The 19,820-nt window shown below is 43.7% G+C and overlaps 1 protein-coding gene across 3 annotated transcripts in view; it reads right to left on the bottom strand.

The window, feature by feature from the left end:
* Positions 1 to 19,820, bottom strand: part of NOS3 (nitric oxide synthase 3) — a 937,759-nt gene that overhangs the window by 382,151 nt on the left and 535,788 nt on the right. For all 3 annotated transcript variants that reach the window (XM_069645958.1, XM_069645960.1, XM_069645959.1), the window contains exon 12: positions 18,013 to 18,157. In XM_069645958.1, coding sequence (XP_069502059.1) covers positions 18,013 to 18,157 — 145 coding nt within the window. The remainder of the gene's footprint in view (positions 1 to 18,012; positions 18,158 to 19,820) is intronic.

The raw sequence follows: 19,820 nt of genomic DNA, 5'->3' as shown, positions 1-19,820 counted from the left end.
AGATTTTTCTTATCATATAAGTAACCAGGTGTATTTGTTTACCACAGATACCGGAGCCTACCAGACGGTTGCAGGGCTGCAGTGTCTCCGTTGTTATTTTCTCCAAATTCCCCTTTCCCTTTCTTGGGGTTTTCAGCTCAGCTTATATTTAAGGGTTGAGAGGTGAACTCCTAGTGAGGGTCTGTGGGGCCAGCATCAGCTCCTGTGGAATTCAGTCAAGCCGGACCCTGACAGGATGAAAGGCCCACGATAATATTTTCCACCTGAGCTGATATGGATCCCACAGAGGCACTAGCAAGTTCCATAAGGGACATGTTTTCAGAGTTAAGGGAGGAAATGAGGGCTGTGCGAAAAGAAAACCAGGAATTACAAGTCCAGTTTGAAGAGTTAAACTCCAAGGTTACCCGTAAGGGTGAAGAAATTTCTTTGGAGTCAAGAGATTCAGAGAATACTAGTAGAGAATTACCAGTGTTAATTAGAGAGGATTTGGGTGAAGGAACGAGTTTGCAGGGAAGAAGTAGGGAAAGTTTGAATATACCTATGGGTCCAGTCCCCTTAGCACCTCCAGAGCGTTTTGGGGGAGATGCCAAGAAATGCCAGATTTTCCTTACCCAGTGTGAACTTCATTTCCTTTGTAGACCTGAAGCTTTTAATACAGATGCTTCTAAAATAGCTTTTATACTGTCTTACCTTACTGGTGAGGCGGCAACTTGGTCAGTATTATTAGTTGGTCAAGAGAATCCTATACTAAAGAACTTGTTAGCCTTCAAGTTAGAATTTAAAAAGATGTTTGACAGACGCCAATTATCTCAAGAAGTAGATGGAGAATTATTAGAGTTAAAACAGGGAACCAAAGATTTAGTGTCTTACATCACACAGTTCAGATCTTTAGTATTAGAGAGCAATTGGCCAGAAGAGAAGCAATCTTCTTTATTCTATAGAGGCTTGAAGGAGGAATTGAAAGATGCATTATCTACAATTGTTAATAGACCTACTTCATGTGAGGATTTAATTAATCTTGTCATACAAATTGATTATAGATTAGGGGAACACAAGGCTGAGCATAGAAGAGGAGGAGTTGAGCAACCCAGAGTTTTCCCTAGAGTTGATAAAGGAAGATTAGAATTTGTAAATAAAGAATTGAGAACTGGGAATGCAGAGAGAGTAAATAAAGTGAGAGGTCCTTTAACTAAGGAGGAGAAGGATAGACAAAGACAGAATAATTTATGTTTATATTGTGGGAAATCAGGACACTTTGTTGGAAATTGCCCTTGGTGCCCAAAGACTTCTGCCTCTACTAACAGCTCCAGAAATCAACAAGTAGCAAATACTATCCAAGCAGTGGTACCACATATTACTTTGAATGTATCCTTGTATATTAAAGAGGAATTAAAGGGAAGTGGTCCAGTAGTAATAGATTCAGGAGCCACTGGTAACTTCATGGATTGGAATGTGGTTAAAGATATGAATGTGCCTTATGTGGTAAAAAATATACCAGAGTATGTGAGAGCGGTGGATGGGTCTCAACTGACATCAGGTTTAATTACACACGAAACAATCCCATTGGAAATGGAAATTGGAGGACACTGGGAGGAAATTGTGTTTGAATTGATTGACACTCCACAGTTGAAAATCATTTTGGGAATGCCTTGGCTGACGTATCATAACCCTCAGATTGATTGGGGGAAAAAGAGTGGTGAAATTGGATTCTACTTTTTGTGTTACAAATTGTTGTAAAGAAATAATTCAGGAAAATGTTTCTAGTGGTAATTGTTCAGAAGTAGTGGAAGGTTTGGTGAATTTGGGAACTATAGTACATTCTATAGGGGCTGTAATGGGAGAATTACCAAAGTGTTACCATGATTTCAATGATGTGTTTAGTGAAAAGGAAGCTAATGAATTACCTCCTCATAGAGAGTATGATTGTAAAATTGATTTAGAACCAGGGGCCCACATTCCTTGCAGTCGCATCTATGCCTTAACAGAAATAGAGAATCAACATTTGAAAGATTACATCCAAGAAAATTTGAATAAGGGGTTCATCAGGCACTCTCAGTCGCCAGCAGCTTCTCCACTATTTTTTGTTCCCAAAAAGGAAGGCACCTTACGAACATGCATAGATTATAGGGCATTAAACAAGATAACAATTAAAAACAGATATCCGCTGCCTTTAATATCAGTAATGTTAGACCAGATTCAAGGAGCCTCAGTATTTACCAAACTAGATCTTCGTGGAGCATATCATTTGGTGCGGGTACGTCAAGGTGATGAATGGAAAACGGCATTTAGAACAAAATGTGGTCTTTTCGAATATCAAGTAATGCCATTCGGATTGTGTAACGCTCCCGCGGCTTTTCAATTTTTTATAAATGAGGTACTAAGAGACTTTATTGACATCTTTGTAGTAGTATACATAGATGACATTCTCATTTATTCTAAGGATCTAATGCAACATGAAGAACATGTAAAGAAAGTGTTACAACGACTAAGGGAGAATAAACTATTTGCTAAGTTAGAAAAGAGCCAATTTCATACCAGGGAAGTGGAATTTTTAGGTTTTATGATTTCTCCCAAAGGTTTGGAAATGGATATGAAGAAAATTAAGGCAGTTGAACAGTGGCCAACTCCAACTTGTGTTAAAGATATCCAAAGCTTCCTGGGCTTTGCAAACTTTTACAGGAGATTCATTAAAAATTTCTCTCAAACTGTTGCTCCTATCACCAAATTATTGAAGAAAGGAATGAAATTTGAGTGGAAAGATGAAGCGGATCAAGCTTTCAAAACATTGAAGAACTGTTTTACATCTGGACCGATCTTATTACACCCAGATCCTTCACAACCATTTTTTGTGGAGGCAGATGCTTCTAATGTTGCAATTGGAGCAGTGCTTTCTCAAAGGCATCCTGAAACTGGACAGTTGCATCCTGTGGCCTATCTATCTAAGAAATTGCTTCCAGCAGAAGTGAATTACACAATTACTGACAGAGAACTCCTGGCAATCAAGAGAGCATTTCAGGAATGGAGACATTATCTGTTGGGAGCAAGATTTAACCGTGTTAACCGATCATAGAAATCTTCTGTTTTTGAAATCTGCACGAACACTATCACCTCGACAACTTAGGTGGTCACTTTTCTTTTCAGAATACGATTTTGTGATAACATTCAAGCCTGGGCGGTTAAACGGTAAAGCGGATGCTTTATCGCGACAAGGATCTTCGGGAGAAGTTGAAAATCAATTATTACCAGAACCAGTGATTGCAGAAGAAAAATTTATCCTAAGTACTATAAAGGAAGAGAATCAGCTTCTTAAAAAGATTCTAAAGGAATTACCAGAAGATGAAATTCCATCTTGGTTAGCAGAGGATTCTGGAAGACATTTAATTGAAGGATTTCCATGTGTCCATTCTAAAATTTACCTTCCAAGTAAGGAACTGCAAAATGAAATTATGCAAGAATGTCATGAATCCAAGTTGGTCGGTCACCCTGGAATTCGTAAGACTATTGAACTGGTTGAAAGAAAGTTTTGGTGCAAAGAAATGAAAAAGGATATTTGAAGACTATATGAAAACATGTGAAGTCTGTGCTCGAGTAAAGTCAGGAGGAGGAAAACCATCTGGGTTATTAAATCCATTACCAGTACCCCCTAGTCCTTGGTTTACAATCTCTATGGATTATATTGTAGATCTTCCCAAAGATCAAGGTTACACTACAGTATTAGTAGTTGTGGATTTACTAACTAAAGCTGGGCATTTCATTCCCATGAAAGGAGAGGCTTCTGCAAGGAATCTGGCAAAAAGTTTTTTGCAAGAAGTGATGCGATTACATGGTCTACCAACACAAATTGTATCAGATCGAGGGTCTCAGTTCATTTCTAAGTTTTGGCGAGCTTTCTGTACAGAGTTGGGAATTGAGGTAAAGCTTTCTTCAGGTTATCATCCACAGACCAACGGCCAAACAGAGCGAGTAAATCAAGAGTTGGAAAAATATATATGAGCTTTTTGGCAAGAAAGAGGAAGTTGGGTAGATCTTCTTTGGCTAGCAGAGTTTAGTTATAACAATTCTGTCAAGGATTCTACTAAGTATTCTCCATTTTTTTTAGCAATTATGGTTTCCACCCACGATTTTTGAAAGAAGTATTGCCATCTGAGTATTCCAATTCAGAGGTTGAGCAGCGATTGACTTGTATTAGAGATGGTTTAGTAAAAGCTAAAGAAACTTTAGAAAAAAGTAAGTTAAGATTTAAGACATTTGCTGATAAAAACGTCGTAAAGCACCACATTATCAGGTGGGTCAAAAAGTTTGGCTGTCCACAAAAAACCTACCTTTAAAGGGAAGAACTAAATTTAGTCAGAGATTTATTGGTCCATTTGAAATAGAAAGAATAATAAATCCCGTAGCAATCAAACTGAAATTACCCGCAAGTATCAAAAGTCATCCTACATTTCATGTCAGCTTACTGAAACCTTGTGTGTCAGGAACTAGATTGGGAAAACCACCACCAGCAGTTTACACAGAAGAAAACGAAGAAGAGTTTGAAGTTAAGAAAATCTTAGATTCCAGGATTGTTAGAGGTACCTTGCAGTATCTTATTGACTGGAAGGGATACGGTCCTGAGGAAAGATCTTGGGAGGATCAAGTAGATGTACATGCCCCTCAATTGATAAAACAGTTTCACAAGAGGTTCCCTACTAAGCCAGGCCCTGGGACAGGGCTTTGAAGAGGGGGGTACTGTCAGGACTGGCTGGGTTAGTAACAGGAAGAGTAACAAGATTAACATTGTGCCTTCAGAGCTGGCTGGGTTAGTTGTGCTTTCAGAACTGGCTGGGTTAGTAACAGGAAGAGTTTGTACATAGAATTAACATTGTGCTTGCCCAAGTTAAGATGGAGCGAAAGAAACTTAATCTGATTGGTTAAAGGAACAATGATATGTTTGGTTTGCCTGATTGGTGGAGAGGACAATGGGTTTGATTCTTGGGAGGTGAGCAAGATTCTAAACAGAGAAATTCAGTGGCTGGTTGTACTTTAGTTAAGCTCCTTAAGTAAGGCCTTTTCAGAGCTCAGAAGATCTACTAAAGAAATAAGAATTTCGTTTGCTGATCCATTTTGAACAAGAAGTCATCAGGTGGGATCGTTTCTTTAAAGATTTTAAGATTGTCACAGTGAACTTTCATTTTCTTTAGAAGAACACTTAAAAGGTTAACAAAAGTCATTTGAGAAAAGAGACATTTACAGTTAAAGTTATTATTAAGGAAGACAAGCTTGAAGATATGCGTACGAGTTTAATGAAATTAACTGCGTGTAATGTTCTTAAAGACTGTTAAATGTGTGCGCGAGCTCGCAAGTTGTTGTTTACGTGTTTTTGAAAGCGCGCGGGTATTCGGAGCGATAGAGCGCGTGTCCAAATAAATTGAGCGAGCGAATTTTAGCGCGTGTACATTTTTAACGTGGAAAACGTTTCATGAGAAAGCGTGTGTTGTTTTGCGATAGAGCGCGTGCCCAAAAGAATTGCGCGAGTGAATTTTAGCGCGTGTCCATTTTAATGTAAATGACGTCTCATGAGAAAGCGCGTGTGGGTTTGCGATAGAGCGCGAGTCCATTTTGGTGAAGCGCAAGTGGTTTTAAACGCGTGAACTGTTTTACGTGGAATACGTTTCGTTTCTCCGCGTGAGTTCGGTAGCGATAGAGCGCGAGTCCATTTTAACCAGCGCGTGTTATTTTTTACCGCGTTTATGTATTTTTTCACGCGCGCGTGTTTGCAAAGAATCGCGTGCGTATTTTAAACGTGAGGACAATTCTTCACGTCTTCTGATTTTCACGTGTTTATCGCACACGCTATTTGAGGAAGAAACTATACGTTCTTGTGTAAATAAAGAAAACAATTCACACGCATAAGGAAGCAGTATTCCAGGAAGTTAAAGAATATTTATTTTTTTAATGTAATTTATGCAAATGGACTTCAATACTTCAGAGAAAGACTGCCACTTATGAAAGCATTGAAAATTACATAAGGTTAAAGAAAACTTTGAAGTAAGAAGAAAGTTTAGTCCAGAAATGGTGTTTGCAAAGACCATCACTTTAGAATTCTAGAGAGACTAAGTGGTTTGAACTGTATGCACAACACAAGAGATATTTACAAGATATCCCACACAGATTAATAGCCTCTAAATCTTCTTCTGAGGTTTAAGAGGTAATGAGTTTAGAGTTTATTTAGAATAATTTTAGAAAAGAGATTTTTCTTATCATATAAGTAACCAGGTGTATTTGTTTACCACAGATACCGGAGCCTACCAGACGGTTGCAGGGCTGCAGTGTCTCCGTTGTTATTTTCTCCAAATTCCCCTTTCCCTTTCTTGGGGTTTTCAGCTCAGCTTATATTTAAGGGTTGAGAGGTGAACTCCTAGTGAGGGTCTGTGGGGCCAGCATCAGCTCCTGTGGAATTCAGTCAAGCCGGACCCTGACATACACCATGAAACCCATACAGACCCGAACCCCCCAACCTAGCACACACACTCTCAAGCATGCACCCATACAGACCCAAACCCCACTCAGCACACAAACTCTGAAGCATGCACCCATACATGCATCTCAACATACACAACACGAACACTCAAAAACAAACATTCATACACATCCGACATGCCCCCACCCTCCATCTCAACATATACAACAAACACTCAAAAACAAACATTCATACACATCCGACACGCGCCCCACCCTCCCATCTCAACATACACAACACAAACACTCAAAAACAAACATTCATACACATCCGACACCCCTCCCCCAACCCCCATCTCAACATACACAACACAAACACTCAAAAACAAACATTCATACACATCCGACACGCCCCCCACCACCCCCCCATCTCAACATACACAACACAAACACTCAAAAACAAATATTCATACACATCCGGCACGCCCCCCTTAACCACCCATCTGAACATACACAACACAAACACTCAAAAACAAACATGCATACACATACGACACGTCCCCCCACCCCCCATCTCAACATACACAACACAAACACTCAAAAACAAACATTCATACACATCCGACACGCCCGCACACCCCAATCTCAAAATACACAACACAAACACTCAAAAACAAACATTCATACACATCCGACACACCCCTCACCCCCCCATCTCAACATACACAACACAAACATACAGCAGAACAGATCCGACACACAAACACAAACACACAGACCACTTACCGGAGACGTGCTGGAAGGCAGCTAAGCTGGAACGCTGGCGAGGTAAGTGGAATCGTACTACGGCTGGCATGGCCAGCAAGGCTGAAATGCCTTCCGGCATCAAGCCTTACTGGCCACGCCAGCCGTAGTGCTGGCACTCCATTGGTGCAGCACACATGCACTACGTGGCTCGTAGGAGTGACGTGGTGCGTGTGTGCTGAGCCAATGACGGCCAGTGTTTTGTCCAGCCCGGAAGACAACAAAGACTTTCCTAATGGAGGGCGGCCGATGCTGCTTGCGGGCCGCCCTCCATTAGGAAAGTCTTTGTGCCTCGTGGGGCGGAAAAAAAAGCATTGCGGGCCGCAAATGGCCCGCGGGCCATATGTTGTGCACCCATGGTCTACATGTTTCAAACATTTTAAGGGAACCGTCAGAGTATAATTGCCCTAAATTGTCTAGGTTCCCAGTGTGCCATGCTGAGAAATAGCACGCAGTTTACCCTGGTGTAAAATCTGGATTGTTAAACTCTCTCTTGCGGAAACAAAGCCCCAGACGAAGAAGACAAAAGTGTTGTATATTCCTCAGAAATTTCAACTTTTGACACTGACAGTATTAAAGAAAATTTAGTTACAACAATGCTAGTGCAAGAGGGCTTTAATAAGCTGTTGATAACACGATTAATAGAGATTCAAGGAAGTGCGCCACAGGGAGAGCAATAATTATGAAAACGAAAGGGGTGTTCTTTATCCCCCATGGAAGTGTTATGGCGACAGGACAGCACTGGAAAGCCAGTGATGCCAGTAACTTTATTAAATGTTGCACTTGAGCAGCTGCATTACCCTGTGAATGTAACTAGAGAAAGTCTTGTTGCCAGTATTGTAGAAGAGTGGTTCATTCCTAATTTGTTGGAATAAGTTGCACTATTTATGGTGAACTGCATCGTGTGTCAAACGTTTACTGCTGGGCATACACTGAGAACGATTAGAGGGATAGTACCTCGACCGAATGGTCCATTTCAGCATTTACATATCGACTATGTTGATATGCTGCACACATGTAATGGATATAGGTATCTATTAGTGGTGGTGTGTTCCTCTCTAGGTGGATTGAGGCGGGTCCATGTACACACCCTGATGCCACTTGCACAGCAAAGTTTTTAGTGTGCAAGGTGTTACCGAGGTGGGGTGTGTGAGGTGCTAAGATCCGATAATGGCTGCATTTTGTCAATGAGTTATTTGAACAGATAGGGCTTCTATCGAATATAAAGCACACGTTTTCTTCTGCTTATCACCTGCAGGCCAACGGCATATGTAAGAGACTCAATGGCCGCCTCAAGGAAAGGATTGCCAAGATCAAATTGACTCTGAAAATGGAATGGCTGTATTGCCTACCCCTATCCTTATATGCCCTTTGGAATCAGCCAGGATCAGGCCACCATCTCACCCTGCACGAACTAGTTACAGGGCGTTGAATTAGAACGCCCCTTACACCTCCGTCTAAGAGTAGAAGAGATGCCCAGAGCGTAGCTAAACCCTTAGGTGATGAACTACATGATTATTTGACATGTATGACCTCTAGTATTTCTTCCATTTCAGATCAAGTCAAGCACCAGGGGGGTCGGTCTAAGAACACAGAAGAAGATAATTCGGCAACCAATGAAAGGAAACTATTACCATCACCTAAGCGATATGTTAGGGATCTAGTGCTAATTAAAAATGTTACCAGGAAGTGGCATGAGCTACGGTTTCATGGCCCTTATCGAAGAAGTGTCCCCTTTAGCTGCCAAGGTACAAGGAAGAAGAGCTGGCTGCACCTGGTTGATGTGAAGATTTATAAAGGCGAGACCTTCCCTCCCACCGTTGCTGATCCAGAAGCAAGGCAAAAAGAATGTCTGCGTGTGCAGACCCGATCGATGACCCAGAAGAAGGATGATAAAACAACAAATGATTAATACTGGACTGGAAGTAAATGGACACTCCTTATAGATATTTTAGCAGAGAGTGCAAAGAATGAAGCAGAAAATAATGCAGCCTAAACATCAGTTCTTCATCAGAAATTGGAAACAAGATCATATCCAGATTAATTTTGTGGAGAATATTTGTTTTTAAGTGATCAAACATATGTTACCTGCCGATAGTGACGTTCATCAGCTTGTGCTTGCTGTTTTTGTGTTTACACTTCTGTCTTACCCTGCCATTGTTAGAAGAGACATTAATATTCATACTTTCTTGCAGGATCCTAAAAACGGTGCAGTGATAAGAAGACTCCTTGTTGCTATAATTGAACAGATTTTACAGTACCAAACAAAGAAACGTGATGATTGTATTAGAAATGACTAATGAAGAGAGTGGCATGGTTCAAGAAAATGAACAAGTGCAACAAGTAGTAGGATGGCGTGAGAGATGGATGCCCAGATTCTTATGTATTATATACGCTTGCATGATTGTTCTCGTTGTCTTTCTGTTCCTCATCTTTCACAGTCTCTATCATCTTACTACTTCCGTTGAAGGAGTCCCTATGGTTCTCCCTACTGTGAAAATTACTTTTGATTTACTCTATGATTACTATACAGATTTTGGGAGTCACAAAAGAAATGCAGAGGAAGACGGTGAAGAGATAAATACCTATCTAAATAATGCAGCTCATCTGGGGAATAACATGTGGTACCAACACATGAGAAAAGTGGGGGAGAAAGTATCTAAGGAGGGTTGCTACGTCTGCTCTCTCATCCCCTATGCCATGAATACAGTACAAACTTTCATTGACAGAGAGGTTCCAGAGCACGATGCAAAGTGCCTCAGTCATCTTGTAACATGTACAACTCAAGGAAGTTGGGCGACCTTGCGATGGAGATCAAAATGGTTGTTTCCATTCCAGGATGACTACATCAAAACGCTAAAAATGGAAAAAGAGCCTGGATGGAAGAGCAAGATGCTTGTGTATCCTGCTGCAGGACAGGGTGAGGTGATCATTGAAGAAATGCAAGAGAATGAATTGCCCTGATGTAACAGAAATAGTCAGATCACCTGGATGTTAGGAATAAACTCAATTATTGATCTACATTACGAGTACATTTCAAGAAGGGATGGGAAGAAGGAATGATGTCCTGTGCAGCTCATCTGTTAAAAACAGATTACATACAAGAAGTACAGAAGGTGAATGATGGATGCTTGAAATCATGGGCCAAACACTCCAAACTACTGACATGTGTAGAAGATGAATCCGGCCCAGTAGTTGTAATCCTGTTGGTTAATGCAAGACTGCTTCTGAAGACACAGAAAGACTCACGTGGGATATATCAAAGAATGTAAAAGCACAATTGACGTTCCTATGATGGGAGCAGGGACAGCTGTCCTTATGGACCGATATTGGGCTTGTGGATCTAGAACTTAGATGAGGTTGCCCAAGGATTGGGGTGGAGTATGCTCCTTGGTGCTCATCCACGTTCCGGCATTAGTGATTCCTCAAAGTGACCTGAACATTGGTGAATTTCCAAAGGTGGATGCCTATTTGAGAAAAAGAAGATCGCTTGAACTTCTCAGTCGGACAAAAAGAGATAATTATTTCTCAGCCAAATCAATAACACAGTATGATTCCACTGCTGAGGAACACAGGTTTTTCAGCAAGACTGCCACAATATTGACGACTATATTAATGCCTGGGATCCAAACAGTGGCAAAAGCCAAGTGGCTTCAGATCACTAGATGGGAGCTTCTGCAGACAATCAATGCTGCCATAAAGGGATTCAACGCTATCAAGGAAGAACTGAGGGCCATACGACTGATGACCCTCCAGAACAGATATGTCCTTGATATGATCACAGCGACGGAAAGAGGAGTTTGCGCCAAAATCGGGCCATCATGTTGCACATTCACACCTTCTCACAATGAGCAAAATGGAACCTTGTCCGAGGCCGTAACTTTGTTGACAGACCTGCATACCAAGATGGAAGATGAGATGGATGACACTGAAGATGACAGTTGGTTTTCCTCCCTGTTCTCATGGTTTCCGCAGTGGTTGGCAAACATATTCAGGATTCTTGGAGTAATATTAGTGCTGGTGATGTTAGGATTCTGTGTAATCAGGATAGCGATTGCCCAATGCAAGAAAATGGCAAAGAAGGTGGTAGGAATGAAGATCATGATCGATACCGAACCTGAACCTAACATCAAGAAGCTGACTGATGAAGCTATCAGAAAATATATAGAGACCAGCATTGTAGCACCTCAAGGAACGAAGTTTCTGTATCTGAAGAATCATAAGAAGCACGTGGGATGATGGGTCTATTGTACTCCGAATGGACAATGTAATTACATGACCTGGAGTGTAGATGAACATCTCAAATCAGCCGGCACCCCGAGGGGGGTGATGAAGATATGGACTCCAAAGAAACACTTTTTCAAAAGAAAATACCAGGATATGGAAACGATTGGGGAGGTGGTCGAGGATTTGACCAGACGGGGGAATGTCGAGGAGCAGCTGCATGCCTCTGCAGGAAATCCCACTCCCCTACCTCCTATATGTTGGAAGCCTTAGATCGTGCCATGTTTGACACCAGTAGTTGTGCCAATACTGCAGCATATATTTGAAACAAGATATCCAGTGAGACAACTCCATCGGATTTATCCCCGAAGAGACGAAAATCTGAGGGAGGAACTCCCTGAAGGAATATGAAAAAGAGCGAAGCCCTTTGGGCTAATCCCAAGAAGGATTAATAGCTTCTCAGTGGATGTTTAGTGACTCGGCTCTGTGCGGATTGACCGACTGGTGATAATTGGGGCTATTAACCACTGGCTGTATTTCTTTGTCTCCAGCACAATAAAATAACCCTTTGGGTGCATCAGGCGGTTGTTCTCCACTCTAAGCAAATGTGCCCCTGTTAAAGAAACCACCTCCACATAGTTGGAGACTTAGCATGGAACTGCCTGTGCCTTAGGGCTCTTGTAATGAGCTGTGCATCAGGTCCCGCATGCAGGGTGCCATGACGCATATATAACATCCCTCTTTTTCCATAACGACAAAATACACAAACATTCTACGACCTTACAACTATTTACCCATGTAATAAACTGATGTTAAACTTTTTTCCGGCCCCTGGCAATGGGGACGTACAGGGCCATCCCGACCTTGGCGGACCCTGTATGTCCCCATTGCCAGGGGCTGGAATCCATTAATCCCCATTCCCATTCGAGCCCCATAGGGCTCGAATGGGAATGGGGAGGTCGGATGCACCAGCACCGTTTAGAACGGTGCCGGTGCATCTGACATTCTGTGCTTGCGGGTGACTTTCTGCCTGCCAGGTGCGCCTAGCGGGCAGAATGCCACCCGCGAGCACAACTCATAGTTTGCCGGTCCGGGAACTACGGTACCGTCATGCTTACCGGTACCGTAGTTCCCGGACCGGAAAACTTATAATAAGGCCCAAAGTCTCTCAGCTTACCCGGGGGCCGCAAGGCCGCCCTCAGGCTATATCCACTGTACGCTGGCAAGGCGCCACTTCTGCAACCTTCCTCCTCATCACGCTCACCCTCCGGGTTGAGGTTCACTTTTTCTTCCTCTGCTTGGACAAAGGGTTCCGGGCTCCATGCTGTCTCTCTCTCTCTCTGTGTCGCATCGGGTGGTGTGTGTGCTTTCACTCTCCCTCTGTAGCTGGTTCTGATCTTCTGTCCATATTTCATCCTGGACACGCTTGAACCACAATCCATTCCTCGTGATAGTTTCATGACCTCTGCAGGCTGTTATCATTGTCCCGTCTCTCCTGATTACCTTCCATGGTGCAAGGTCATAACGGGTCAACAGTTTTGCTTTTGTTGCATTACTCAGCACCAATACATGGTCCCCCACCTTGTCTCTTGATTTTCTGGCTCGTCGCCAGGTGCTCATGTGGATGTTAGCTCTCACCCGCCTGGAATGGGTGCGCCCCTTGTCTAGTCTCTTCACTGACTGGCTGGGATGATGTGGTATTGACGCATTAAGCTTGTTCCATACATCAGATCTGCAAGGGGCATGTTTGTGGAGCTATGTTGGGGTCACCCTGTAGTTTTGCAAAAAAAATGTATCGGTCTTCTCTCCACAAGCTGTTCTGGGTCTTCGCTTTACGCAACACCTTGTTTATGGTTCGAATGAACTGTTCGGCGCCACCGTTGGCTTGTGGCCACGTTGGGGTAATGTGGTGGTGGCGGATGTGTAGATCGCCCATGTATTTAGTCCGTTCCTTTCCTTGGAACGGTGGCCCATTATTGCTCTTGATGCATCTCGGTAGTCCATGTGTAGCCAACATCTTTTCCAGAGCAGGGATCACTGCCTCCGCCAGCGTCAACTGAATAATCTCTACTTCGGGGTATTGTGAATAGTCGTCTATGGTGACCAACAGGTATGTTCTATCCTGCACCATGCACAAGTCAACACTGATCACTTCCCATCATGCTGAGCCCCTCTTCTCGAACTGTATTGGCTCTGGTCTCAGGGTGCACTGGTCACTTGGCAGGGGTGGCATGACTCGATGACCCTCTCCACCTTCACGTCTATTTGGGTGAACCACACCCTGTGTCGTGTTCTGGCCATGGTTCTCACCATCCCTTGATGCCCCTCATGCGCCAAGGTAATTATGCGGTCCTGCAGGCTGGGGGGTTGATGATTTGTGTGCCCCTGAGAATTAGCCCTTCACTTGTGATGGCGAGTTCCTGGCGAACCACAAACGTCCCTGTCAAAAAGTTTCTGGCAGTCTCTATGCGATTGTGGACAATTCAAAGGAAGGTCTTCCATTCCCCTGCAAGTATTGCGTTCTTTATTATATCGTAGCATGGGTCAGCGATGGTGGCCTCCAGAATGTCAGTGATGCTGACGGCTTTGGGTTTTATTGTGCTGACGATTTGGTAAATGTATTCCTCTGTTTCTCTGGACTCCTTCACCTCAACAGGTGTCGCTGCCATCGGGTGCCTCGATAAGAAATTCCCACGGGTTGTCACCTCCCGCTTGGTACACAAGGTTAACATAATACTGCTTGAGGTGTAGGAGCCATTTGCCAATCCTGGCCAGTGCGTGAGGTGATGACCCGTGAATATGGACAGTAGTGGCTTGTGGTCAGTGTAAGCCTTTAACTTCCAACCATAGAGGTACGGGTGGAAATTTCTACAACCACATAAGACTGCGAAGGCCTCATTCTCTGTGTGTGAATATCTCTGTTCAGTCAGTGTTAAAGCGCTTGACGCATAGGCAATTGGTTTTATTTCTTCCATGGGCAACGGTTGTACTAGGATTGCTCCCAGTCCAATGGGGCTGGCATAGAAATATAGCTCTGTATGTAGTGTGGCGTCGTAGTATGCCATGGTGGTGACCGCTGATAGGGATTCTTTGATGTGTTCAAAAGCTTTCTGGCACCATGTGTTCCATCCCACTTGGTGCTCAATTTGGTAAGCTCCCTCAGGGGTTCCGATATGTTAGCCAAGTTCGGTATAAATCTGCCAGAGTAAGTGGCCATCCCTTGAAAGCTGCACACCTCCATGGGTGTGGTTGGTGGTGCTGCTCCCTTGACATCTGCGACTTTGAGCAGGTGAGCTGCTAACACTTTATTATTGAACACATAGCCAAAGAAAGTGATCTCTTCCTTCAGGAATTTACACTTCTCTTTGTAAATGGTGAGTCTCGCCGTTTCCAACCTGTCAAGTACCACTTCCAGTTTGCTCAGGTGTTCTTCTCTGGTGCTGGCGTGCACAACAATGTCATCTCTGACATTTAGTATGCCCTGAATCACCTCCTGGATCACCTGCTGAAACACTTCGGCCGCAGAGGATCTGACAAAACTCAACCTCTTGTATCTTCTGATGCCAAGGTGGGTCGAAAAGTTTGTGATGCATCTCGAGTCACGGTACAATTTTAGCTGGTGGTATCCAGCGTTGAGGTCAGTTTTGGAGAAGAACCGGTAGCCTGTGAGATCTGTTACAATGTCGTTCTCCGATTATGGCCGCCTTCGGCAGGCGCATGTTGATACAGATACTCACCTTCTACGTTTGTTTTGGTTTCCTATTAACCACCATGGGTAATACCCACAGAATTGGGCGTGACACGGGTTCCATGATGTCTGCTTCTTCAAGTTCTCATAGCTCCTTGGCAACTAACTCCTGCATGTGAAACGGTGTCCTCCTGTGTCGTCGCACCAATGTGTAGTTTGACCAACTTTCTGTCAGGCATCAAATTCCTCGCAGGAGACCTGGGCGTTTTGTCAGTAGATCACTGATTTTATTTGAGTCTGTAATGTCGCAGATGAACATTATCAGTCCTAGATCTTCCGCAGACTCCCAACTGAGTAGGCATTCTATGCCCGCATTGATGACATATACTTTGGACTTGATCTCCTTGTCTCCCCTGCTGAGCATTGTTCTGAAGCATCCGATGACCCGCAGTGGAGTTTTGCAACCATACGCGAACAGTAGGGTGCCTGTGTGTTTCAGTGACGGCTGGGATTGCATCTGCTTGAACATGTCTGCAGGCATAATGTTTACGGATGCTCCCGTGTCAACCGTCATGACAGTTTCTTTCCCCTGTATATGTATGCAGCACCTGGGTCTCCTCCTCTTCTTCGGTGTGCCATCGCCTTGTTCCAGGGCCAAGATGAGGTGAACTTTGCCCTTTCTTCTAGTCTGTCCGGACTCAACTGCTGCCCCACTCTGTCGTGATCATCCCTGGATTCGTCTGTGAAGGAGTAATCACCAGTCGCACTGAGGCGGGTGTCCGCCTGCTTTTTCCTGGTATACACTTTTGGCAGTTGGGTTTGGTTGCGTTGGGGTGGGCCTGATGATCAACATACGTGTGTGAAGTGATATTTGCAGCTGCATTCTCCGCAGGTGGTGCTTTGGGCTGGGCAGTTTCTTCTCCCATGGCGTGCACCTCCACACCATCCACATTTGTTCGGCCCCGGGGTTCTTGATTGCCACCTTTGGGCTGTGCGGGTTTGCTGTTTTCTTCCCTGGCTGCTGGATGGTTTGAGATTAGTGCCACTGTAGCTGATGGAGCAAGTTGCAGTTTTTGTAGAGTGGTGCCCATGTAAGCTGGTCTGGCATGCGATAGTTCCCTCTGGTGTCCATATTCCAATATTCTTGCGAGGGGGATGCACTTCTCGCTCAGAACTATGCGTTGTAGCTTTTCAGAGTTCATGCAATTGATGATCTGGCGTCTGATCTCTTTTCCCATGTCTTCAAACTCGCAAGATAAGGCCAACCGGAGAAGTCTAGTGTGGTATGCATCAAGGGGCTCATCCTCCGTCTGGATTGTGGTGCAAAAGTTAAATGTCTCATAGTCAGGGTTCAGCTGTGGCATGAAATGCGCTGATAGTGCCCCCTTTACTGACCGCTACACGTATGCGCCATCTCGAAAGGCTAGGGAGTTGAAAATATGTAGCACGTCATCGCCCACATGGCGTAGTTAACCCCTTACAGTCCATTGCAGTTCATTGCCATCTCAAATTTTTGAGATCATTCATCTAGGCCCAAACGATGAGGGGTCTGTGTAAGGGCAAAATGGACCCAGTGCTGCTGTGGTGCCACCTTGGTTGTGTGCTGTTACGGGATAGGGGAGTGACACCGCTATTCTCGCAAGGGTGCCTGGTCTGGCTGTGGATATGCCTTCTTCCATATTTCCCCTGTAAATCACCTGTTGCTGTGTGGCTGGGTGGTAGCTGGGGCAGCCCTCTCACCTTCTAAGCAGTTTTTGTGGTGAATTCCGCATTCTGTTGCTTCAAATTGCATGTGTTGCATGGCTGGGTCCATGTAGACCGTCCAGTTTCTGGATGACGTGCCTGTGTAGGTTGTCACTGCTTTGTTCAGCGTGGTTCCAAAAACTGATGGTGCGTGTTAAATTCGTATCCCATTCTCTTCGACAGTGTTACAGATCAGCTGGACCTCCCTGCTGGGTAAGGGAGCTCCGGCACGTGTTCGATAGGCGCGTATAAATAAACGACATAGTTGGAGGCTTAGCAGGGAACTGCCTGTTCCTTCTGGCTCTTTTAATGAGCTGTGCATCATGTCCCGCATGCGCGGTGACGTAACACGTACATATCAGGCCCCCAAACCATCATGTTGAAATGGGCTCGAGCCGAGACACATCTTCGGCCAGCCCTGGCAGTGGATACAACTGGGACCCAAGCTCAGGTCAGCGACTAGGCCTGAGAAGGATCAATCCCAGCTTGGCTCACCAAAGTCTACCCACAACTTTATCACGTACCTTCATTCTAGGGAGCCATTTCTAGATAAAGCAATACATGGGTGTGTGGAGATTAGCGAGGTACATTTTTTTTTCTGTCCTCTGTTAAGTAGAACAAAGAAAGACAACCAGTGGGGCAGCCTAATCCACAACTTACTACATTAAGAAAAGCTATTAAACTTTTGTGTCAGAGTTCCAGGGTTCTGCTGCTGTTCTCTTGTGGCTAGCCGGCACTGAAAATAACTGGTACTAATCTTATCCATCAAAATTGTACTCATTTGAGCAACCTTGAAAGTCCGAAATTTTGAGATGGTTCAATCAGCAATGGCAGGCCACTCATTTTTTTTCCGAAGCAGGTGCATTAACCAGTTGAACTATTATTTCAACCTTCCTCCTCTGTGCACATTAACGTCTTCTGTTCACCAATTATAGGTTTAAAGGCGGAAATAAAATAGGGTGGACCAAGGGTGGACCAAAAGTGAAGCTGTGGAAGATCGACATGGAAAACCTTAAGTGCAGTAGTGGTCGGGCCTTACAGTGATTTCCTAGGTAATTCGGGACACACATATACACCCCTTTGCACTTACGGAATTATTGGGCAACCTTTCTTACCTTTGGATCAAAGGCCCGCTTGAAGATTTTGCAGAGTTTCTGGGCATAGGACTCAGATTTCCCCGTCTCTGTGGCATACAGTATGGTGGCCTTCACTCTCTTAGCCATAACTTGGCCCATCAGCTTTGCGGAAAACTTCACAGCACTGGATAAAAAGAAAACAAAGATGGTAAAGATAGGGAGCTGTCACATGTCTGACCCCTTACGTCCATGTTCTATGCCGGATAATGTTCCTAAACCTTGAACTACACAGAGAGAATCCTGGGGGGCGGACGGTTGTGTATCAACCAGAGCTGTAGGCAATGAGTGCTAGGTGGTCTCCTACACAGGCACCAAATTGATGCTGCAGTGGTTGTACACGTTTTACTTTTACTTTACTTTATTGTATTTACTATGCGCTGCCATGGACCCTGGGGCTTGAGGGCGCGACAAGACAGAAACAACACTTAACATTAAAAGCCAAAATCATATAATGTCAGTTTATATATCCTAAGAAGAGCAAGAGTTTAATAGCTAACTGAACAAATGCGTTTTCAGCTTTTAAAAAAAAATATCCAGCGATTTAATCCCTCTCAACTCAAGAGGGAGGGAATTCCAGACTTTAGGTGCGAATGCAAAGAACGCTGTGGTCGACACTTTCACTGTTCTGCATTTACAGACAGTCAGAAAGTGCTTATTATTCGATCTCAATGTTCTAGCACATAGTCTAGTATTCAGGAGAAGTTGTAGATAGTCAAGCATGTTTCCCTGTCTGCATTTCTGTATGATAGTTCGTATTCTAAAAAGAATTCTGGACTTGACGGGCAGCCATTGAAGAGTGCGTCTTGCAGCAGTGATACGATATCTGCGTTTCAGTCTCATTACCACTCTTATGGCTCCATTTTGGCAAACCTGTAGTTTGTTTTGTGTCGCTTTGTTCTCTCCCATAAGTAGGGTGGAACAATAATCAATCTTCGCCCCTATTATAGCTCTGGCGATAGTCTCTGCATTATCTTGCGAGAACAGAGGTCTTAGGTGCGCCAGCAACTTTATGTAGTAAGTGCGTGATGACACCAAGCTGCTTACATGATTTCTCATAGTAAGACTCTGATCGAACATCACTCCCAAAGTCTTATTAACTTTGCGTAGCAAAGTATGACTATCAACATGGAAGGAGATGAAAAATCTGACTTTGCCCATATCAGTAAAAATCATATAATTGGGCTCGGGTCCAAGCGAAATGCAATGTATGAGCCACTAATTCTCCCTAAAAGTTATCCTTTGTACTGCACTGATTTCTGCTCTATTTTAACTCACCTAAAAATGCCCCCATTGGCAACATTCATTTTATTTAATCCCTAAAAAAGTAATTTTACTTTCAATTTCCAAAATAGGGATCAACCTACTCCCACTTCAAAATCTTATCTAAAGCCCTGATTGGCCCTTTTGGGGTGTTAGATACAGATGGCGTTTTCTGTGTCACTAGCATCAGAGCCTTTACATCATACAGTACTGGCGACATTTTTATTTTTATTTTTGGACATAGGAAGAGAGCATGTAGTATTTGCTAGGTTTTTATAAACTGTGCGTAATTATATATGGAATTCTGGATTATGCTGAAACGTGACAAAACAAATGAGATGATGGCTGGAAGTTTCAAATCAATCTTAACCTCTGGCATTGCTCTGGGCAACCCTCCAGACCCTTGTTTTTCACCTGCCAAGCCATTACAAAAGCTGAAAAACCATATGCAAATAAGGCTTGGTCCTACCCCAAAATGGGTAGTCCAGCCCAAACTGCTTGACCACATCCCTTCTGCATGAGACCAC

The sequence above is a fragment of the Ambystoma mexicanum genome, chromosome 2p, assembly GCF_040938575.1.
Source record: "Ambystoma mexicanum isolate Mex_15411 chromosome 2p, UKY_AmexF1_1, whole genome shotgun sequence".
Classification (NCBI taxonomy): domain Eukaryota; kingdom Metazoa; phylum Chordata; class Amphibia; order Caudata; family Ambystomatidae; genus Ambystoma; species Ambystoma mexicanum.
This window is presented reverse-complemented; position numbering and strand designations above follow the sequence as displayed.